Source organism: Panicum hallii, chromosome 8 (genome assembly GCF_002211085.1).
Source record: "Panicum hallii strain FIL2 chromosome 8, PHallii_v3.1, whole genome shotgun sequence".
NCBI lineage: Eukaryota > Viridiplantae > Streptophyta > Magnoliopsida > Poales > Poaceae > Panicum > Panicum hallii.
The window spans coordinates 13,434,866-13,456,363 of record NC_038049.1 but is presented as its reverse complement, the minus strand read 5'-3'; the positions used below and the strand labels follow the sequence as shown (position 1 = coordinate 13,456,363).

Sequence of the window (21,498 nt, the reverse complement as noted above, 5' to 3'; positions counted from 1 at the left end):
GCATGCAGCGAACGAGAGCGGTTCGTCGGTTACCGGGGAGAAAAAAAGAAAAGAAAAACCAATGCAGATCTTGAGGGCTAGCAATGGCAAACCAAGAGTTTTGGAATGTCTCCCGCTGATCCCGATCTCATTCTCTCCATCGCAGACCCACCTTTGCCTGCAACATCCCGGTTTGATTGAATCCACCTGGAGCCGGCGCAGGAGCGTCGCCGGTGGCGAGCAGTTAAGGATACATCCATCCTCCGTTCACACGTTGAGTCCGAGCGGCCGGCGGCGGCGTCTGCGGCGGCACCATGGCGCGGTCGAGCGCGGACGACATGGAGCTGAAGCGGGGGTGCGAGGCCGGGATCCTAGGAAAGGGTGACCGGGACAAGGTAGTGATGGCCATGCGCGTCGCCAAGGGCCGCGGCGGCTGGGGCAAGGCCGGCAAGCTCACCTCCCGCCACATGGCCAAGCCCCGCGTCCTCGCCATCACCAGTCAGTATCCCTCCTCGCTTCTCCTGTTCTCCATCCGTGCGCGCTCACGGGATCCTGACCGCCTCCCTCTCCACCCGTTGATGGCGGCGCAGCCAAGCAGAAAGGGCAGAAGACCAAGGGGTTCATGCGGGTGCTCAAGTACTCCAATGGCGGCGTCCTCGAGGTGATCTTTCTCACTGTGTCTTGTACTTTCAGATTGTTTCTCTAGATTGGACAGTTATAGATGTGGATGAGTGATCGCTATATGATTGCGCGCATTATCAGCCGGCAAAGGTGTACAAGATCAAGCATCTCCACAAGATAGAGGTCGTCCAAAACGATCCCAGCGGCTGCACCTTCCTCTTGGTATGCATGCCATTCTCGGCCGCTCTCATAATACAAGAAGATCAATGGATCCACAGTACATTTTAAAAGATTTGAATTATAGAGTTAAAAAGAACTGGTTAAGTTGTAAAAAATGGTTTGTATGTGAAGCATATATTTTTCAATGCATATATATATTCCCAAAATCATGACAAATCGGCTGCTGTGCTTTCTGAAAATTTGGCCAGGGGTTTGACAACCTGAGAAGCCAGAGCGTGGCGCCTCCGCAATGGACCATGCGCAACAAAGAAGACAGGTGATGCCGTATTGCCATCACGGTTCCTGTCCTGTCCTGTATCTATCTGTATGTGACATGTGTTCATGGTTGTGAACGTATATGCTGTACGTGTTATCTGTTGCAGGAACCGTCTGCTGATGTGCATCCTCAACATTTGCAAAGAGCACTTGGGTAGCATCCCCAAAGTCGTCGGCATGGATGTCGTCGAGATGGCTATCTGGGCAAAGGTCTGTATCAGTTTATTAATGATTAGGCGTTTCCTATGCATGTCTTTCTTTTGTTGTTTGGTCACAATGACGAAATTGGTACGGAATGCGCGTGCAATGGTTGGTAGTTTAGATTTGGCCACTGCTGAACAATTGGCGTCTCTTCATCGTCATAGGCCTACATTGTTTTCATGATATCCTCAAAGTTCTCACCTAACCTCACTGCGACTTGATTTCAGTCAAATTTCGTGTAGTTCCTCTATAGCCACCTGGTATATGGGATATCAAATAATTGGACGATTGTATTTGGTTGGGTTGTGATTCCACAACACTAAATTATTTCTGCAAGAAAAACATTGTTGGTAAATACACCAAATCTTATCTTCACAAGATATTGTTATAAGACCTTCATGGGTGTCTTCCTAGGATAGGATGAAAAACAATGCAGACCAGGTGCATGTGCATGTGCAACTTGTGAAGAGCCAACTTGAGACACTACTAGTCTGTGCATGTGCAACGAGCCAACGAGTCTTATTAGAAACCTGTGTTTTCCTTTTATCAGTTCTTGTTTCTATGGGCACGTAATATGGTGTGTGTTAGGGAAATCGCCTCCGTCCTTGTTCGCAAGGGGCAAGTGGTCCTGGGAAGCTATCCATGAGACCAGGAGGGGATATTACCATGAAGAGGCGGTGACCTCTCGAATTCCTGCAGCCCTAAAAGAGGGTTTATCCAGGGCAAGCTAAGGCTTAGGGGAGGTCTTTCTCCCTAGCTACTTCCACTGTGAGGTCTTTCTCCTTACTGATGGGGTACGATCCTACGGAAGTGTAATTATCTTCCGGTTGGAGGTTGAACTCCCTTCATATGAACAAGATATCTCTCCTCTTCGTCCAATCCATGTGAACAAGATATCTGTCCTCTTCATCCAGCCACACAGTTGTTCCTGCCGGATGTGCCCAAGGGGCGCGTGAACGTAGATGATGTCGCACCGAGTGGTAAAGTGACTTTGGAGGCCAATCAGACTAGCCTAGGTCCCCTGGCTGTATCAGCCAGGCTAGGGTGGATCCGATATTTGCCCCCTCCGTACTGCCATACCTAGAGCAATCTGATCGTTGGGCGGCAATTTGCTGTCCATTGTTCGCTATGAATAGAAGGAATGTTTGCCCATGAGAAACAAGGCTAGAAGGCCTTTACTCACTTCTAAACATATCTTGCTCTAGAAATCCTATTGGTTCATCCTCTATAACTTCTTTCTTATTTGGGTTTTGTGACCACCAACAGTTTGCAATCTGCTTAGGCACGGAGCCTATTCCACAAAGAAAGTATGCTTTTCCAATTAAAAAATTTAAACAAAACTCAAATTATTTTGTAATCATAAATACAATGAGAATTTTACATTTTTCCAAAACAACTTTACACAAAAGACTCCCAAGAAAACTTTTGACATGAAATATTGTAACTACGGAAAGTCTTTGAACAATACTACATGAAAAAGGTAGATTTTGAGAAAATAAATTGAAGTGGGGTTTGAGTAGGAAGAAAGGCCTATGCCTTCAAGGACGATAAAGGTAGGATAAAATTTAGTTATAGTAAGAACTTGCCTACATGGACTAGAATGAATAATGATTCTTGAAACTAGCCGATTTGGTGGTTGTGATCATGACATAAGTATATATCTAACTAATGCACGAGCCTATAAAACTGGGATTAGGAATATGATGATAGGGACCTGTATGTCAAATTTCAACTCCTCTACTACCCAAATATATTATCCTTGTTGAAAATAAATTATACAATAACCCACACCACGTCACCCTTCTCCTGTTCGCCATCCCCGTGCCTCGTCGTCCGGCGCGGTGAGCGCGGCGCGGTCGCGGAGACAAGCGCAGCGGCAGCAGCGGGAGGCCGCAGCATGGGTCGCAGAGCCGCCACATCCATCGGTGTCCGCCGCGCATCGTACCCGCCGCCACCATCCTCACTAACACCAGCGTCGCGAACTCACGCGCTAACCTCCAGGCGGCCGCCGCTGACTGTTGTGTTGTGCAATCCCGTGGCGCCTGGAGCCGTTGTCTGGCCCCTTCAACGTAACCCAGGAACTACTGGATGAGAGATGAATCGGCCCGCTGCCTCATAGCTCGCTTGCCATCGACGCAGGTTGCTGCCTAGAAGTTGTTCGACGAAATGCTTCATACAAAGAATTGCTGTTTTGGCCCAGCCAAAGCCTGTTGGCCTTGTCATAGTGGCATTTTCGCCTCTTGTGTGCAAAAAGGTATCAGCAGATTTGCATTAGTCCACATTTTTGTATCACATTTTCTGCAGCAGCAGTGCATAGAGACATGCTGGATTATCCTGGATTTCTTTAGATTCCATTGGAGTTTAAAAGTGCTAAATACTTGAGAGGCTACTGTCCTTGTGATCAACATGTTTGATTCCCATATGTTTAATTTTGCGTATATTTCAGGAGAACACTACAACAAAGGTTACACAAGTGACCAACAAAGATGGGCCTGTTGAATCAGTGGTGTTAGAGGCTGAATCAAATGTTACCGTTGAGAAGGACCTTGTTTCTCAGGCAGAAGAGGAGGACATCGAGGCTCTTCTTAACAAGTAAGTTACCAAATGTGAACTTGGCATGCCACCTTCTGTGCCTGCACATTTCTGATTATTCAGTTTATCTATCATGTGCCAATTGATTGGATGCACTTCAACTAATACATTAATGTGCCCCACGTATCATATCAGCTAATTGTTCCATGAAATTTTAGTGAAAGTCACAATTGGTATTATGTCCATGCAATCATTTCATTTCGGCATGAGACAAATGGATTCTTTATCTTCCTAGGGTATATGTTTGCTTTACAATATAACTGATGCAGCAAACTTTGTTTTTCTTATGCAGTTATGTTATGGCCATTGGTGAAGCAGAGGCTTTTTCAGAAAGAATGAAGCGTGAACTTGTAGCTCTAGAATCTGCAAATGTTTATGCCCTGATGGAAACTGAATCTGTTGTAGAAGAGGTATGCACTCTCCTGAACTTTGTAAATGCCTTTTTCTTAGCTGTCAAAAATTATGAAATTGCTGATCCTGCATATAATTTAAGCATATAAAATTTGGGATCACCATTTTCTACCTCCATATAAATTTTATAAATTTGTAGACATTTAGCTGTAACTCTTAAGTCAAATTTTTTACTTCTATATATCTACAGGATACCTCTTCATGGGAAAACGAACACAATTATTTCTATACTTTTAAAAGTTTGTATGAATTTTATAAATTTGGAGACATTTAGCTGTACCTCTTAAGCCAAATTTTTTACTTCTATATATCTACAGGATACCTCTTCATGTGAAAATGAACTCAATTATTTATGATACTTTTAAAAGTTTGTAATGACCAATTTTCCTTCTCTCATGAGAAGAGAAAGCTCTTAAGATAATTTGGCACGAATGGCTCGAGAGTGAAATAGATGTAAAGTATGTTAACATGGTAATGGGTATGATGCATATCTAACCATGTGATTGACTGTACATTTTAAGCTTTTAACTTGTTAGATTTCATAAAGTGTAAGTGAATCTGGAGGCCCTTACCCATTTCAGATTTGCATACACTGCTGAAAAAATATTTAAAGAGAAATAATGTCTTAACACATCAGAAACAATCCTCCTTGTATGCTCTCAAAGAGCATCACAGAAGCGGCAATACTTCACCCACTCATCCAGTAGTTTGTTAGAATATCTCTTTGGTTAGGTTCACATTGTAGCTACCTTCACGTTAATTAGATTGGAACTTTATCTCCAAGATATAATAGCACAGTATAGATAGAATTATACCAAGTCACGTCAGGTTATTAGATTGCATCATTAGGGTCGAACACCATTGCAATGTGTGAAAAGAATTGTTGAGAGGTCCTCATTGAAGAAGAGTAATTTTCCCATTCCAAACCCTAAACAGGGTATAGTGGTTATATACATGGGTCTCTATGGGCCTCTATACACATGGGCTCAATAAACTCCAACACCCCCCCGCAGTCTGAACAACCGGCGCAGCGGTGTTCAAGAATGGACAAGAAGAGAGTACAAATAGAGTACAGAGGGCAAATACCCCCCCGCAGCCACAACTAGCCACCGGCTACGTTGAGGCTGGATCGAAACTCCGAGAAGGTCGAGGAGGGCAGTCCCTTGGTGAAGATGTCAGCAAACTGGAAGGTAGTCGGGACATGGAGGATCCGAACATCGCCGATTGCGACTCTGTCGCGCACGAAGTGTAGGTCGATCTCCACGTGCTTCGTCCGCTGATGCTGGACGAGGTTGGTGGAGAGATACACGGCGCTGACGTTGTCGCAGTAGACAAGCGTGCTCTTGGCGAGCGGGCTGTGGAGCTCCGCCAAGAGCTGTCGTAGCCAGGACGCCTCCGCTACGCCGTTAGCGACAGCCCGGTACTCCGCCTCGGCACTGGAGCGAGAGACAACCGGCTGCCGCTTGGATGACCAAGAGACCAGGTTGCCGCCCAGGAAGACGGCGTAGCCGGAAGTGGAGCGACGAGTGTCCGGGCAGCTAGCCCAGTCAGCGTCGGTGTAGACCACCAGCTCAACAGAGGACGAGCGGTGAAGTACCAGGCCGAGGTCCACAGTGCCACGGACGTAGCGGAGGAGACGCTTCAGCGCAGCAAGGTGTGACTCCCGGGGATCATGCATATGGAGACAGACCTGCTGGACAACGTAGGTGAGGTCCGGCCTGGTGAAGGTGACGTACTGCAAAGCACCAGCCAGACTCCGGTAGGCAGTAGGATCAGCCACCGGATCACCCAGATCAGCGGACAGCTTCGCCTGAGTGTTGGCAGGAGTGGAGCAGGGCTTGCAATCAGTCATCCCAGCCCGCTCCAGGATATCGAGTGAGTACTGCCGCTGGTGCATGAGAAGACCAGACGGGCGAGGCTCAACAGTGACGCCCAAGAAGTGGTGGAGCTGACCGAGATCCTTCATAGCAAACTCCTGCTGCAGAGAGGAGATGACACTCTGAAGCAACTGCTGACTAGAGGCTGTGAGCACAATGTCATCAACGTAGAGCAGCAGATAGGAAGTCTCATCCCCACGGCGGTAGACAAAGAGAGACGTGTCAGACTTGGCCTCGGTGAACCCCAATGTCAGCAAGAACGTGGCGAACCGAGAGTACCAAGCCCGAGGAGCCTGCTTCAGTCCATAGAGAGACTTGTTGAGCCGGCAGACCATATCCGAACGACTCGAATCCACAAATCCCGCTGGCTGAGAGCAGTAGACAGTCTCTAACAGAGTGCCGTGAAGAAACGCATTCTTCACGTCCAGTTGGTGCACAGGCTAAGTGCGCGAGAGCGCAAGCGAGAGGACTGTGCGCACCGTAGCAGGCTTCACGACTGGGCTGAAGGTCTCATCATAGTCCACACCAGGCCGCTGAGTGAACCCCCGGAGAACCCAGCGAGCCTTGTAGCGCTCCAGTGTGCCATCAGCCCGACGATTATGCGTCCAGATCCACTTGCCAGTCACCACATTGCAACCAGACGGACGCGGCACGAGGTCCCACGTCTGGTTGGCAAGAAGAGCCGCGTACTCCTCTTACATCGCGCGACGCCAGTGAGGATCCGCCAAGGCGTCGCGGACAGAGGAGGGTACCGGAGAGACCCGCGGCTCTCCCTTGGCGGCGGAGAGAGTCGCGGCCTGAGACGCCATCCGCCGAGTCACCATGGGATGGATATGCCGAGGATCCCGATGGATGACTGGCGGGTGGTATACCTCCGGCTCGGCTCGAGAGGGAGCCGGAGGAGGTGGCGGCGGCGACGGCTCCGGCGTCGGTGTCGCAGGAGCCTCCGGAGCAGGAGGCGGCGCTAGTGTTGGCGCTGAACGACGCCGGTACACCTGCACCGGCTCAGCGTACCGCTGTGGTGTCGGGGTCGGCGCCGAGCGACGCCGGTACACCTGCACCGGCTGGGCGTACCGCGCAGGTGCACGTGAAGGCACCAGGGCCGCGCGTGGCGCAGCGGGAGACACCGGGTCCGCGTGCGGCACGACCGGAGGTCCGGGGACCGCTTGTGGCGCGACCGCGGGCACCGGGGCCGCGCTCGGCGCAGCAGGGATCACCGGAAACGGTGCCGGCGTGCCGGGGAAACCTGTAGGAAAAGGACAGACAGGTAACAGTGGCTAAACCACCGGGTCAGTCGGAAACAGAGTCTCCAGCTCGGGGTCAGGAGAAGGTGTAGAGGAGGTAGAGTAGGGGAAATCCGACTCGTCAAAGACGACGTGTCGGGAGATCAGAACGCGGCAAGAGGTGAGGTCAAGGCATCGGTACCCCTTGTGGTCAGGGGAATACCCGAGGAACACACAACGAGTCGAGCGGGGCGCCAGCTTGTGAGAAGCGGTGGCGGAGGTGTTAGGGTAACACGCACACCCGAAGACTCGAAGGTGGTCGTAGCGAGGAGGGGTACCGAAGAGAGCGTGGTGTGGAGTGGGAGCAGGAGAAGCAGTGGACGGGAGATGGTTGAGCAGGTAGGTGGAGGTGTGGAGGCTCTCAGCCCAGAAGCGCGGGGGCAGAGAGGCCTGGATCAGAAGGGTGCGCACGACGTCGTTCGTCGTGCGAATCATCCGCTCAGCCTTGCCGTTCTGAGGAAAGGTATACGGACAAGACATACGCAGCTGAACACCCCGAGACAGGAAGAAGGACCGGGAGGTGGAGTTATCGAACTCCCGCCCGTTGTCACACTGGATGGCCTTAACTGTGAGGCCGAACTGAGTGGACACCCAGGCAAAGAAGTGGAGGAGGGTGGGGAAGGTCTCAGACTTGGCGCGCAAAGGAAAAGTCCAAGAGTAATGAGAAAAATCATCAGCAATGACCAGATAATATTTATAACCAGACATGCTGAGTACAGGAGATGTCCACAGGTCACAGTGAATCAGATCAAAAGCATGCGCAGCATGCGAAGAAGAAGAAGAAAACGGAAGTCTAACATGACGACCTAACTGGCACGCATGACAGAGGTGCTCAGCAGGAGCCTTAGTACAAGGAGCATCGGTACTACGGCTGAGCTGAGCCAAAACGTCGCGGCCGGGGTGACCAAGCCGGCGGTGCCAGGTGGTGGAAGAAGGTGTCACGGCAAAAGCAGCAGACAAAGAAGCCGAAGGCGAGGCAGCGGAAGCAGGAAGCCGAAGGGTGTAAAGGGGCCCCGGGCTGTCACATCGGAGGAGTGGACGCCGGGAAGCCGAATCCTTCACAGTAAGACTAGAGGAGTCAAATTCGATAGAACAGGAGTTGTCAGCAGTAAACTGGAGAATGGAAAGAAGGTTGTGAACCATTCGAGGAGCAACAAGAACATTATGAAGACGAGGAGCAGAACCCACGGCGGTGACAGGAAGGCAAGACCCATCACCAACCATGATAGAAGAAGGATAAAAGGGGTGTGGGGGTCGGACAGAAGAGAGGATACCGGCATCAGGAGTGGTGTGGAACGAGGCACCCGAGTCGGCGATCCACTCGGTGCTGGCCGACGGTGTCAGTCCCATGGTGCTAAAGGACTACGCCAGAGCGGCCTGGTCCCACCCCCCAGGCCAGGTCGGCTGCTGGCTAGGCTGAGCGGGCGGGGTCCAGGACGGTGCGAAGAGTGGAGCAGCACCAGTGAACATGGCCGCCGGCTGGAGCTGAGGACGAAGCCCCCCTGCCGGACCCTGGAACGGCCACATCGAGATGCGCCCTGAGCATGGGTTGCTGAAGGATGGACAGGGTGTACCTCCAGGGGCAGGGGCAGGAGCGGGAGCCGGGGGCGGCGCGCCCCGACGACCCCCACCGGTACCGGTACCCCCAGGAGCAGGGCCACCAGTGCCACCACCACCACCCCGTCGCCGGCGACGTCCACGGCCCCCCCTCCTCTGGTCTGCCCGGCGGGAGCAGCACCAAGGAGGGAGGTGGCAGGAGCAGCGGAGGAGGCCGGTGGAGCAGCAACGAGCGCGGCGGGGTTGGGCGAGGAGGATCCGGGCGCGAGACCCCTGGTGATCTCCTCAAGGGCGAGGTCGTCCCGGACCTGCAGGAAGGTGGGAAAGGGCCTCTGGCGGGTGATCCAGCACTTCAGGTGGTCGTAGGTGCTGCTCAGGCCCCGTAGGACATTGAGCACCAAGACCCCATCGGACACCGGATCCCCGAGGTCGTGAAGAGCATCAGCCATGCTCTTCATCCGCCGGCAGTACTCACCGACAGAGAGGTCCCCCTGGATGAAGGTGCGGAAAGTGGCGTCGAGCTGGAGGGCGCGGTACTCGGCGTTGCCGAGGAACTGCCCCTCGAGCGCCACCCAAGCCTGCCGCGCAGTGCCGCCGTGGGTCCTGACGAGGTCCTGAAGATCTAGGGAGATGGTCCCGAAGATCCAGGACATGGCGACGCTGTCGAGACGCAGCCACGCCACGTCCCGTGCCTCGATCGGCGAGTCGACGAGGACGTGGTCGTCGAGGGCGTAGCGGCGGAGGGTGAGGAGGACCTGGTCCCGCCAGCGGCCGTAGGAGGAGGACGCGGGGTCGAGGAGGACGGAGACCAGGGCCCTGATGTTCTGGACGCCGGCTGTCTAGAGGTGGAGCTGGGCGACCATGGGGTTGGTCAGGTCGTACCGGGCTCCAGATCCAGCGGGCGGGGCCTGGAAGGAGGAGGAGGTGCCGTGCTCAGGGTCGACGGGCTGGCCGGAGGAGATGCGGAGGTAGCGCTCCGCCTCGGCGACCCAGAGAGCGAGGGCGTCGGCCGTGGCGCGCTCGCGTTCCCAGGCGAGGACAGCCACACGGACCCGCTCCAGGGCCGCCGAAGCCTCCGAATTGGCAGCGAGGAGGGCCGCGGCGAGAGCGGCGTTGGCCTGCTGTCCTCAGAAGGCGGCGGCGGAGAGCGGCGCATCCTCGGGCGCCATCTCGAGGCCAGACCGTGCGACACCGGGCGCTGCATCGACGACGGGCTGCGTGCCCGCAGCGACAGCGGCGCGGTGGATACAGCGGCGGCGGCCTGCAGGGCGGCCGGATCGGCGCCCGCGGCCGGCAGCAGCTGCACTGCGGCCTGTAGGGCGGCCGGATCGGCGCCCGCGGCCTGCAGCAGCTGCGCAGCGGCCCGCAGGGCGGCCGGATCGACGGCGGCGCGCGGCTAGGGTCCCGCAGCCCCGGCGCCCGCGCCAGCAGCTGCTGCGGCAGCGGCGGCGTCAGGCTGCAGGGGGCCCAGGGCGGCAGGAGGCTGCTGCCGCGGCCCCTGCGGCGCCTGGAGCAGAGGAGCCGCAGCGCCCGCGGCCGGCGCCCCCTCGAGGACCAGCGCGGTGGCGGGAAAACCGGGCGGCGGCGGCCCTGCGCCGGCGGCCCAGGCGCCTAGATCGGCGCGAGCGGGAGCAGAGGAGGGAGAGGAAGAGGAGAGGGGAGGGAAGGAGGAGAGGGGAGGAGGAGGAGGGGCCGGCGGCCGGCCATGGTAGCCGGCGGCGGCGGCGGGCTGGAGGGTGGAGAGAGCAAACCTAGGCTAAAGATACCATGAAGAAGAGTAATTTTCCCATTCCAAACCCTAAACAGGGTATAGTGGTTATATACATGGGCCTCTATACACATGGGCTCAATATACTCCAACACTCATCTACCATGGGCCTTGAGTTTTGGGCATTGCCTTGCATAAGCTGGAGTCTCTGGTTTCACGTCCATTTATTTTGTTCAGATTCCCTATGTTCTTCTATTTTCTCAAATCTGCTGCTGCAATACTGTACAGCATCATGATGAAATGTTTAACTTGAATTGATTACCAATGATATGAAACACTATTTACCTTTGGTAGGTTTTTGCTGAATATCTTGACTGTAAATTTTCATCTTTTTCCTAAATATTTTACTGGTTATACAATTGTGTATTCTCGAAGAGAATTCCAATACATTACTGGTGTATTTTTTTTCCTGCAGGTATTGCAGGGTTTAGAAATAGCCAGTATATGTGTTGAAGATATGGATGAATGGCTAGGTATTTTCAATATAAAGCTGAGGCATATGAGGGAGGATATACAATCTGTACGGTTATTTTCACCTTTACTAATAAATATGCAAACCATATTTCCTAGTTGTTATGAGGAAAATATTTTCTCTTTTAATGCCTGATCCGTCTAAAACATGAACTCTAGGGTTGGTTGATCGAAAGAAGCCCAATAAGAGTTCAATGAAACAATATTTGAATTGTTTGTCATGGGCTTACAGCTCATACAGTAGTTCACATCGGTTGTCAAAATTTACACTGAAGTGTTATCCCTACTGAAGATGCTAGGACAGTATTCTTAATTGTTTAAACTATTGTACATTTGTACAAGATGAAGTATCAGTGTCATTTTTTTAATGTTTAGGATCTGTGATATATTTTCCCTTAAATTTTATTACAGGTAACTAGAAATTTTAAATTCTAATTTATAGTAAACATCAGGGTTGTAAAAGTTGATTATGCAATATAATAATGCATCACACAAGTCTAACTTTAATGCAGCCTAGTTAGTCTGTGCAGTATTGGTGGTTATGGTTTCATATTGGGAGGTCATAATTAGTGGTAGTTGCATATTGCATCTAATACTTGAGGATCAAAATGTGTAGCACTCTGAGTATTACCTTTTGAGGAAGCAAGGGCAATAAGCTTGGAAGATAGTTACTACAAGTGTTGTGTAGAACTGTCCAAGTAGACTGGGGGTTCACTCTTAAGCAATTCAGGTTCTTGGGGTATATTTGTTTGGCCATTGTGTATATTTGAGTCTTGTTTCTCTTTTAGTTCATTTTCTATGTAATCAATTACATAAATATGCAGTATTTGTCAGAAACTGAATTCAAAATGCCATAAACTGTCTCACTGATCAGATCTTTCTAAGTCTGATCACTCAAGCTCCCAAAACTATTCCATGAGCTCAGCATAGGTTGTTACATCATTGTAAATTAAACATACTGAGTTCATGCATGGTCATGATTACATCATTAAACCACTTACTTTTATTATGGAAACTCAACATTATTTGTAAAATTGTCAATCTTACCTTTTAAAAAATAATATTATAAACACATATAAATTATGGTTTTGCAGATAGAATGGCGTAATAACAGGCTGGAGTTGCAATCTGACAGTAATGTGGCTTTGATTGATGAGCTTGACAAATTGCTTGAGCTCCTTCAGATTCCACCTGAAGTGTGCATTCTATTGACCTATTAATTATTTTTCCTATAATAATATTTATGTTAACATAACATGAAATTCCTGATGCCATTGATCATATTGCAGTATGAGGCATCATTAACTGGAGGATCATTTGATGAGGGAAATATGATTAAGAACATCGAAGCCTGTGACTGGTTAACCATTGCTATAAAGAACCTAGAAGCGTCCAATCTAGATCCAATCTATGTAAAATTACGTGCTGTATGTCCTTTATCCTCATACCATCATCTTTTTTTTTCCTATTGGAGGTTTACATGATCGAGCTTTTCCTTTACCATTCAAATCAATTGAGATTAACTTATTCTTTATCAGATAAGTATTAGTATGCTGCTTTGATACCATTTGAAGGACTTCTAGCAACATTGGAAGATAAATAGATTCAACGGAGAAAAGACCATTTTCCACAGACAAATAAATTTGTTTCATATGGAAGGTTAAAGTAATTTGTGTTTAATTAAATATATCTTACAAAAGAAATGCCAGCAACAGTTGTTCTTTTACCTTTTCTTTTGAACAAAATTAGCAAAAGCAGGTGCCCATTTACATTAAATAAAGGAGAGTTTACATCCAATTGCCTAAGGATCCTACAAGGAGGCAAAACTGTACAAAACAAAAACTCTGTAGAAAACAGAGAAAAACAGCAAGCTGCTTAACACCGCAGTGAGGAAGCATGCTCCCATGTCTTTTACTAAAATATTGCTGAAGTTTGATTAAATTGGAAGTCAGAAGTCATATATCTCTTGCCTTCATCAACTTCAAATGTAGGTTTCTATTCATTTTGCTACTTTCTATGGAAATGAAATCCTGTCAACCAATCCATGGCTATAGACGTATGCATAATGGGCTTTTTACATTTAATTTTTCAGCATTATTGAAAGAAAGTTATGGCTTAACAAATTTTCATCTTATTTGCCAAAAATTATACAGGTTAGAGAAAAACGTGCAGAATTTGTTCTTCTTAAGTGCACATTTGTTCGGAGGGCATCCGAATTTTTAAGGAATTACTTTCCGGGTTTAATTGATTCTATGCTAAATGACAAAGCAAACTTCTCTCAGGTAAATCTTACTTCAAATCTTGAAATAAGGAAGTTTGGGATAAAACCTGGGTATGCGTGATCGAACTCCTAAACACTTGCAGCGAGGTCATCTGCAGAGGCCTGACCATGCTGATATGAGGAACAAATGCAGGACTTATGCACGGCTTCTACAACACATCAAGGTTTTTGCATGATATCTTGGTGTGAAAAATTTCCTTCTGAAAATGAAGAAAAATAGTTTTTAGCTAGTAAAAGTTTGTGCTTTCTAATGCTCCCTTTATACTATGTTTCAAGAGTTTGGACAAGAGTTGTATGATACCTTTGCGGAAAGCTTACTGCCACTCATTGAACTTGCTAATTCGACGTGAGGTGGGGTTCTGCGAGTACTCTGAATTTTTTCAATTTGTCTAATATAAGTTAATCAAAGATGTTCTAGAATTTCTTGGAGCTACACTTTACAAATCACACAACAATAATAAATGACTGATATAACAGCCTGGCATTTGTTTTGTAGTCCCGTGAATTTTCTAATGAACTACGTAATAGTTCAAAAGCATCAAAGAGCAGCACACCATTGTTTGAGGGTCCTGCTGGTGCAAACCAGCCAGCAAGTATTACCGATAGTCCTGCAGACGCATACTCCAAGATGATTACTGTTTTTATTCCACTTCTTGTTGATGAGGTTGTTCTGTATTTCTTTGTGTTATTTCTGTGAAACATAAATAATATTAATAATATCCTAACTCTCTTCATGAATATCTACAACTAGAGCTCATTCCTTGCACATTTTATGTGCTTTGAAGTCTCTACAGTTTCTCAGTCAGATGCTAATGTTGAAGCAACTACTACTTCTTCGGTCACATTAGAAGCTTCTTCAAGCATTGGCAAAACAAGTAATATAAACCACCACCTCCCAAGTTAAACAGTGTTTCTTGCAATGGATCTATTGTTTTACTTCCTTTCTGAAAGGTGTAAAGGTTGGCTCATGTTTTTCTAGGTAATAATCCAGCTGAGTTGGGTGTACTAAACGAATGCCTTCGGGAATTGCTTGATGGTATTCAGGTTGAGTTTGTTAGTTTTCCTCGCATAATTTATAATGTAGACTATAAATACGGATAAGCAGATAGCTAAATTAACAACATTGTTGGGTGTACTGTTGAGGCTTCACATGTTTTCTATGGTTCTTTTTCAGGAGGACTTTTATGCATTGGTTGACTGGGCATTCAAGCTAGATCCACTGAGTTGTATATCGATGCATGGAATAACAGATCGATATCTTTCTGGTCAGAAAGCAGAGGTCTCAGGATATGTGCAATTGTTGCTTGATGACTTGGAGACAAGAATAACGATTTTATTTAGCAGGGTTTGACTCTATTGATAGGCTAGCATTTTTGTACTTTGGAGAGTTCTTCAATTTGTTCCTTACTCCTTCATATTCATGGTCTGTGCAGTTTGTTGATGATGCCTGCTACCAGATTGAGAAGTATGAGCGCAATGTGCGGCAAATTGGAGTTGTGCCCTATATTCCCAGGTCTGCTGTTATGTTCTCAAAAGATATTTCTAAAATCTGAACATACCTGTCATGGTTCTTGGGTATATGTATAACTATGTTTAGCTGAAATGTGTTCTATTCTTTTCTTTTCTTTTCTTTTATATAGATTCTCACAACTTGCAGCACGTATGGAGCAGTATATCAATGGATCCAGGGATCTAGTTGACCAGGCATATACGAAAATCGTATGAACTTACTATAAGCTTGACCGCTCAATGCTAAAAGTTATTTAAAAATTTATGCACCAACCTCAGATGCATATGCGACCAATGTTGGCCATTTCATATCACTCTGACTTACATTAATATTACCAACCATGTTCCTTGTTAACTTAACCAGACTTGTGACTGTAACAGGTGACTATTATGTTTGTGATACTGGAGAAAATTGCTCAAGTGGAACCTAAATATGTTGATATTGTACTTTTGGAGAACTATGCAGCTTTTCAGCACAGGTTTAATTCTTTTTTTTTCTCATGGTACTCTTTTAGTGTGTGCATTTGTACGACTCTCTGCTACTGGTTTGTGGCATTTGCAGCCCTATAATGATGCTTATATCCTACATCCATAACTTATTTTATGGAAACTGCACAGAATAAATTCCGACTAATGGCAATAGCTTTGTGCATCTTTGGTGGAGCAACTATGATAATTTTATTCATTTACCTAAATTAGAAATTAATTGTAAAAGCCACAACTGCTCTTTAGTTGCCTCATCAACTATAGAGAAAAATAACTAAAATAGAAGAGTAGTCAATATCAATGTAGCAGTGTAACAATTGTACACAGACAGGCCACATAGCATGGCTGTAAAAGGCTTAAGATGTGGTGAGAACGGGACATGTTACCTCACATTTGCCTTATTTTCCTCATGTGCCAACTTCACAGTCTGGGCACCTCGCCATATGGTCTCAGCACTTTGTGATTAATATAGACTGCGTGCATAGCCACCAGCACCATCCTTCACACATCTCACTGCTACATTCATCTCCCGAGGTGCCTGCATTAATTAGCCTCTGCAGCCACAGATGTCAATCAGCATTATGTTTTTGTCACTCGGAGGTACAACTATTACTTTTGCCTCAAAATATATAAGTGCTCAATTTTACCATTTTTCGATTTCATAGTGTTTTCCTTTTTGCTTTTTCCAACTTCATTCCATCAGTTAGGGCAAGGCATTGAAATTGAAGTTACCATTTTGTCACATCTTCATTCTACCAGTTCCTTTATTGAGGGTTGCAGCCTCTACAAACAGTTGATGGCAGCGATGATGCCACTCCTCCCCTTTAGCTCTGTATTGAACAAGTTCATATGTACCACTAAGGAGCACTTAGTTATTTCGATCATCTTCGATATAACCTGCCACTTGCAATCTGGTCAACAACTATTGCCTCCATGTGGCAGAAACAATTAACACCTTCATGTAAGAATAAGGAAAAAAGAAAAGAAAAATGAGGTGTGAAACATTTCATCTCCAATGCAAATATTGAAGCCTTTTCTGTAGCCCCAGAAAAAAATGTTCCAAAACAGCAACACCCGCCATGTTTGTGAATACCTGAGATCATAAATTGCACCAAGTAATGCTGGAATCTTACCAATAACATTTGTGAATACCTAGTGTTTCGTAGAACTAATTAACTCGATATAATTAATTGGCTCTGCAGCTTGTATGATTTGGCAAATGTTGTGCCAACACTTGCTAAATATTATCATCAAGCTAGTGAAGCCTATGAGCAAGCTTGTTCACGCCATATCAATTTGGTCATATACATTGTAAGTTGACTGTAACTCCTTTTGATTCTGTTCCCCCTTGCCAATGTATACACTAAGGCGTTTATTTTAATGCATGCCATGGAACTTATGTTTGTTTACTTTTTGCAGCACTTTGAAAAACTATTCCAGTTCGCTCGAAGAATTGAGGAACTAATGTACAATATGAGCCCTGAAGAGGTGAGGAATGTGATTTGGTTCTGTGTTCTATCTACCTGAAAGTCTATGTAATTAGTGACCTAATTGCAGAGCTGCATTATTTCTTGGTTGTAAATTTGCTGCCACTGCACCATCTTGGACTTGGGATGATATTAAAATACGTTCAATAGTGTTTTTCAGATTATGATCCATGTCTTAATCATGTGCTTACTATGCCTTGAGAAGCAAAATCAATTGCTTTTACCAATCAACCATTGAAATATTCCTGATGCTTTTACCAATCAACTCCCCATTGCTCGAGATCCATGCTATGCTATGTAATCATTCGTCTACTGTCCATGATTAAACCTCGCTTCCTACCTAATGCATTTTTTGCACACAAAGTTATTTTGAATGTCCAACCCTCTTGTCTTAGTGCCAAGTATGTTCTATTGGTTGAAGTATAAAGTGTTCATTGTTGGATACTTTTAACTGCACACAGATACCTTTCCAAGTTGGAATGTCCAAGGTAGATTTTCGCAAGATGTTGAAGTCTAGCTTAGCTGGAGTAAGTTGATAGTATATTCATCCTTTACGTTTATGAACTTAGTCATAAAGCATTGTCCCTTACTCTTACTTTATCTGGTTGACAGCTTGACAAGACAATAAATGCAATGTATAGAAAACTACAGAAGAATATGACTGCTGAGGAGTTGCTTCCTTCATTATGGGAAAAATGCAAGGTATATTTTTTCATAATTGTAAAATTGTAAGTGTGAAATGAATGGGGACTACTTGTAATCTCCTTCAAGGCTAAGTGAGATACAGAATCTTTTCTTGCTTGATGTGGCGGTTGTTGCAGAAAGAGTTTCTTGACAAATATGCAACCTTCATCAAGTTGATTTCGAAAATATATCCTGATGAAAAAGTGACATCTGTGAACGAAATGAGGGATATTCTAGCTTCGCTGTAGCAATTTTTATTACAAGGTAACTTTCTATGCTTTGATTTCTGCTGCTCTGTCCTGCTATTGGTTTAATTGCATTGTTCGTCTTGTACATGGCGTTCTTCCTTTTGGATTGCTTTTATGGTGCCAGGTTAGTATATCCATTGGCTTGCATGCACATAAGTAGACCTGATTCTGACCATCTCAGATTTGTGATCCTTACTGAACCAGCTATCCGATATGTGTTCCTTAGGAACCAGTTATGTGATATGTGATCCTTACTGAACCATCTATCTGATTCATGGTCTGTAGTGAGCTGTAGATGCACCCTCGTTGACATATAATTTCAAGTTGGACGATTTGTTTCGTGTTTTGTAAGGCCAATAACGTGTATGAGCCACGATTAGACAATGATGGTTGGGCAAAGAAAATTTTGGACACTATTACTGTTGACAGAGAAACTAAATAAGGCATATCTGAAACAATAAAATGATCTTGTATACAGAAGGCATATGTGAAACCATAAAATGTTCTTTTATACAGATGCTTTGGAGTTTGGAGGAGAATTATCAATTCGTAAGGAAATGGAGATTCCCTTGCCGGGGTATTTGGTTGCCGAGGACCAATACTAGATTTAGCTGCTAGAGAGGAAAACACACGTGGCCCAGCGATCGATCGAGTGGTACTCGAGAAGCTGAAAACTAATGACATAGAACTTCTACCAGCTATTGATGTTTAGCCCAACTTTTATGTTTTATTATTGCAGCCTTCGCTCAATCTGTGGCTGTAGTAATATTTCTGTATCTGGGCTGTTTGCTTACCGATATGTGTTTAATCATTTGGTATTAGCATACAAATTTAATAAACCACTGGCATGACTAGATTTGCTAGTCCAATACGGCATGCTTGATACTAGATAATTGCTACGGCATGATGAGCTTCACGGTCACTTTATTTTTTTTCTTGGCCGCACAGGACAATTTTTTTCATATATAGACTGATAAATGATGGTCCAGCAACATTACAGTACTAATGAATTGATCAATCTCACAGTGAATGCACCTTTTGTATGTGCTTCCATGGACCTGAGAATTTCACTGGTTCTATAAGTTTTATGTGCATCCGTGATTTTTGACATCACCATATTGCTACGTCAAGCTACCGATGATGCCAAGTTAATTCCACTTCTGGCGTAATCATTTCTTCTAGATTTATGGGATAAACTTATTTGCCCACTAAGCATCACATTATCTTAATAACAATGAAATTGAACAAAAAACATGTAACATATTATTTGCCCGATCAAAATAATGAAATTGAGTGTGTGTAAAAGGCATATTTCTCTTAATATGGATATTCTGGAATTCTTATATTTCTAATTTGACATGTCTCTTCTTATTTCATCATGTAAAACATGAGCAATAACCAGCAATATATACACCTCTGGTAACTGAAATTGGTGATTAATGTTACACTAATTTGAGTCGCATAATAGAAAGAAGTCAAAGAACTTCATATGATAAGTACTAAATGCATTTCCTAATTTAGAAGAGTGTGTACATTTTCATATTTTTTTGATGAGTACATGCATTTATTTATCATAACTACAACTACGTTGGTGGTGTTAGTGATGCCTCTCCACTGATATCTGATAGTTCATTACCTGAATGCATTTTGCTGCTATTAATCTTTTGCAGGTACAAATCCTTCACACCTGCCATCCCCCTGCCATCCCCTGTATCTCTCTTTGAAGTTAGCAGAACATTTGTCGTCAAATGTAGCACACTTTATCTTTATCTCCTGTCGCCTCCCGTTTCTATTCAATTAGCCTTATTTCTTCAGCTGATTGTTGTTCTTATGTGTTTCTCAACATCTGCAGAAATCTGCTTATCTCTGGACTCCAAGCATATGAGAGCACTAGCAAAGGCAATAATACGGGTCGAGGTTGTTGACCATAATGCTTTCCATCATTACTACAATGGCTGTTTCATGGCTGACGGGGCACGAGTTGTGAAATTGAATGATGAGTACATGTTATGACTGACCTTTCAACAATACATGTACTTGGAAAAAAAGGACGACATAAACTCAAACAACAAGTGCGAGGTTGTATCTATGGTACAGGTCAAGCAAGATAATAGTCTATGAATATACAAGGCACTGCCTTTATTTAGTAGGGGTTGTTGCTTACTTTGTACTCCCTCCATCCCAACGAACAAGTCATTCTACGATTTAAAATTTATCCAAAAACAAGTCATTATTTTACCATATTTAGAAAATGTATGTACATGTAAAAATTCATTACTACCAAATATGAATAATAAATAAGAGCAAATATGGTCATTTTACCTTCTTGTTAATCTGTCCTAAAATTTTTAGAATAACTTGTATTTTAGTATGGAGGGAGTATGTGTATTCTGTTCCAACAATATGTAAGATAGTACTCTTTAGGCATAATGGTGACCTCGGCATAATGTGAACGGCATCCGTGCTCATGGAGGTGGCCTTGCCATCGTCCCAACTAAGCCTATCCCGACCTGCCACCCACATCCCGACCTCCGCGCTGTGAAAATATTTCAGCAAATTGGGATTCCTATAAATAATAGCTCAAGCCATTCTTGAATGAAGAACACGCTAAGCCTATCTCTAGCAATTCTGTTGTAAGCCATCAAATTTTGTCGCACAGTCTGATAGCTTTTTGACTGAATAGTTTTGCCGGATTAGAGTGATCAAAGTGGTGTCTTTCAGAAGGCATGTCTTTCCCACAGAAACGTGACGTGCTTTTACAAATCTGAATAGATTTAACACCATCTGTCGCTTTTCGAAGGTATCTTTCAGAAGGTATGTTTTTCCTGGCGTCTCCCATTCCCATCAAGTGATACACCCGATTCCAACCATACAGTACACACCTAGGGATGCAAGTGATATATATTTTAGATTATTGGATTGATCCAAAAGTTGATAAAATGAACTAGAATGTTATTCTGCGTAAATAATTTGGAAGGAAAAATGAACTAGAGCGACATGCCATCATAATTAATTAGCTGACAAAAAACACTATTAGATATCCACTTGCATCCTTATACACGCCCTTCCATTCATCTAATCAATCATGTATGCATTGGGGTTCTTTTATATTGGTGAAGCCACACACAGCGCGACGTAGTACATCACAGAGAAGAGTACCTCTTGTGCAAATTCGACATAGTATAACGTAGTGAAGTAGTATACATTGAAGGAAGAGTTAGGTAGAAGATTTACATTTACATAAGAGATCACAGTAGGTATCGAAGTATATTAATTAATTTTGTTACATTAACACATCTCAAGATTAAATTAAAACTTAACCTGTAGGGAAAAACCTGCAAGGCCAAGAAAACTATCAAATCCCCGCCCCACCCGTACACAGTGGCTTGTCACCTGTGTGAAGGTTGGACCCCAACTGTGCTTTGGAATGGGAATAGACTAGGGGAATTTTTCTTACGTGAAACCGGAGATGAACTCCCGAGCTGGTGCGATCTCATTGACCATCCACCGACCGGGCTGAAGCCCCTGACCATCCACCAACCGGGCTA

General features: G+C 45.5%; 1 protein-coding gene across 1 annotated transcript; it reads left to right on the top strand.

The window, feature by feature from the left end:
• Positions 1 to 293: 293 nt before the first annotated feature.
• On the top strand, positions 294 to 20,270 carry LOC112902968 (exocyst complex component SEC3A-like). The gene is made up of 26 exons (XM_025972170.1): positions 294 to 477; positions 570 to 640; positions 742 to 822; positions 1,029 to 1,096; positions 1,203 to 1,305; positions 3,743 to 3,888; positions 4,181 to 4,298; positions 11,200 to 11,304; positions 12,350 to 12,451; positions 12,545 to 12,682; positions 13,409 to 13,537; positions 13,620 to 13,700; positions 13,813 to 13,887; positions 14,033 to 14,200; positions 14,288 to 14,411; positions 14,516 to 14,580; positions 14,711 to 14,881; positions 14,970 to 15,049; positions 15,177 to 15,255; positions 15,427 to 15,524; positions 16,734 to 16,842; positions 16,951 to 17,019; positions 17,480 to 17,545; positions 17,631 to 17,720; positions 17,840 to 17,966; positions 19,803 to 20,270. Exons 1-25 carry the CDS (start codon positions 294 to 296, stop codon positions 17,948 to 17,950), a joined length of 2,631 nt encoding a protein of 876 aa, XP_025827955.1. The 3' UTR covers positions 17,951 to 17,966; positions 19,803 to 20,270.
• The last annotated feature ends 1,228 nt before the right edge of the window (positions 20,271 to 21,498 follow it).

Bases quoted from the DNA above. Each gene is read 5' to 3' on its own strand.
- LOC112902968 (XM_025972170.1), top strand. From the start codon at position 294: ATGGCGCGGTCGAGCGCGGACGACATGGAGCTGAAGCGGGGGTGCGAG. The intron at 13,888-14,032 runs GTGGGGTTCTGC...TTTGTTTTGTAG, and splicing joins ACTTGCTAATTCGACGTGAG to TCCCGTGAATTTTCTAATGA. The intron at 17,546-17,630 runs GTAAGTTGATAG...TCTGGTTGACAG, and splicing joins TGAAGTCTAGCTTAGCTGGA to CTTGACAAGACAATAAATGC.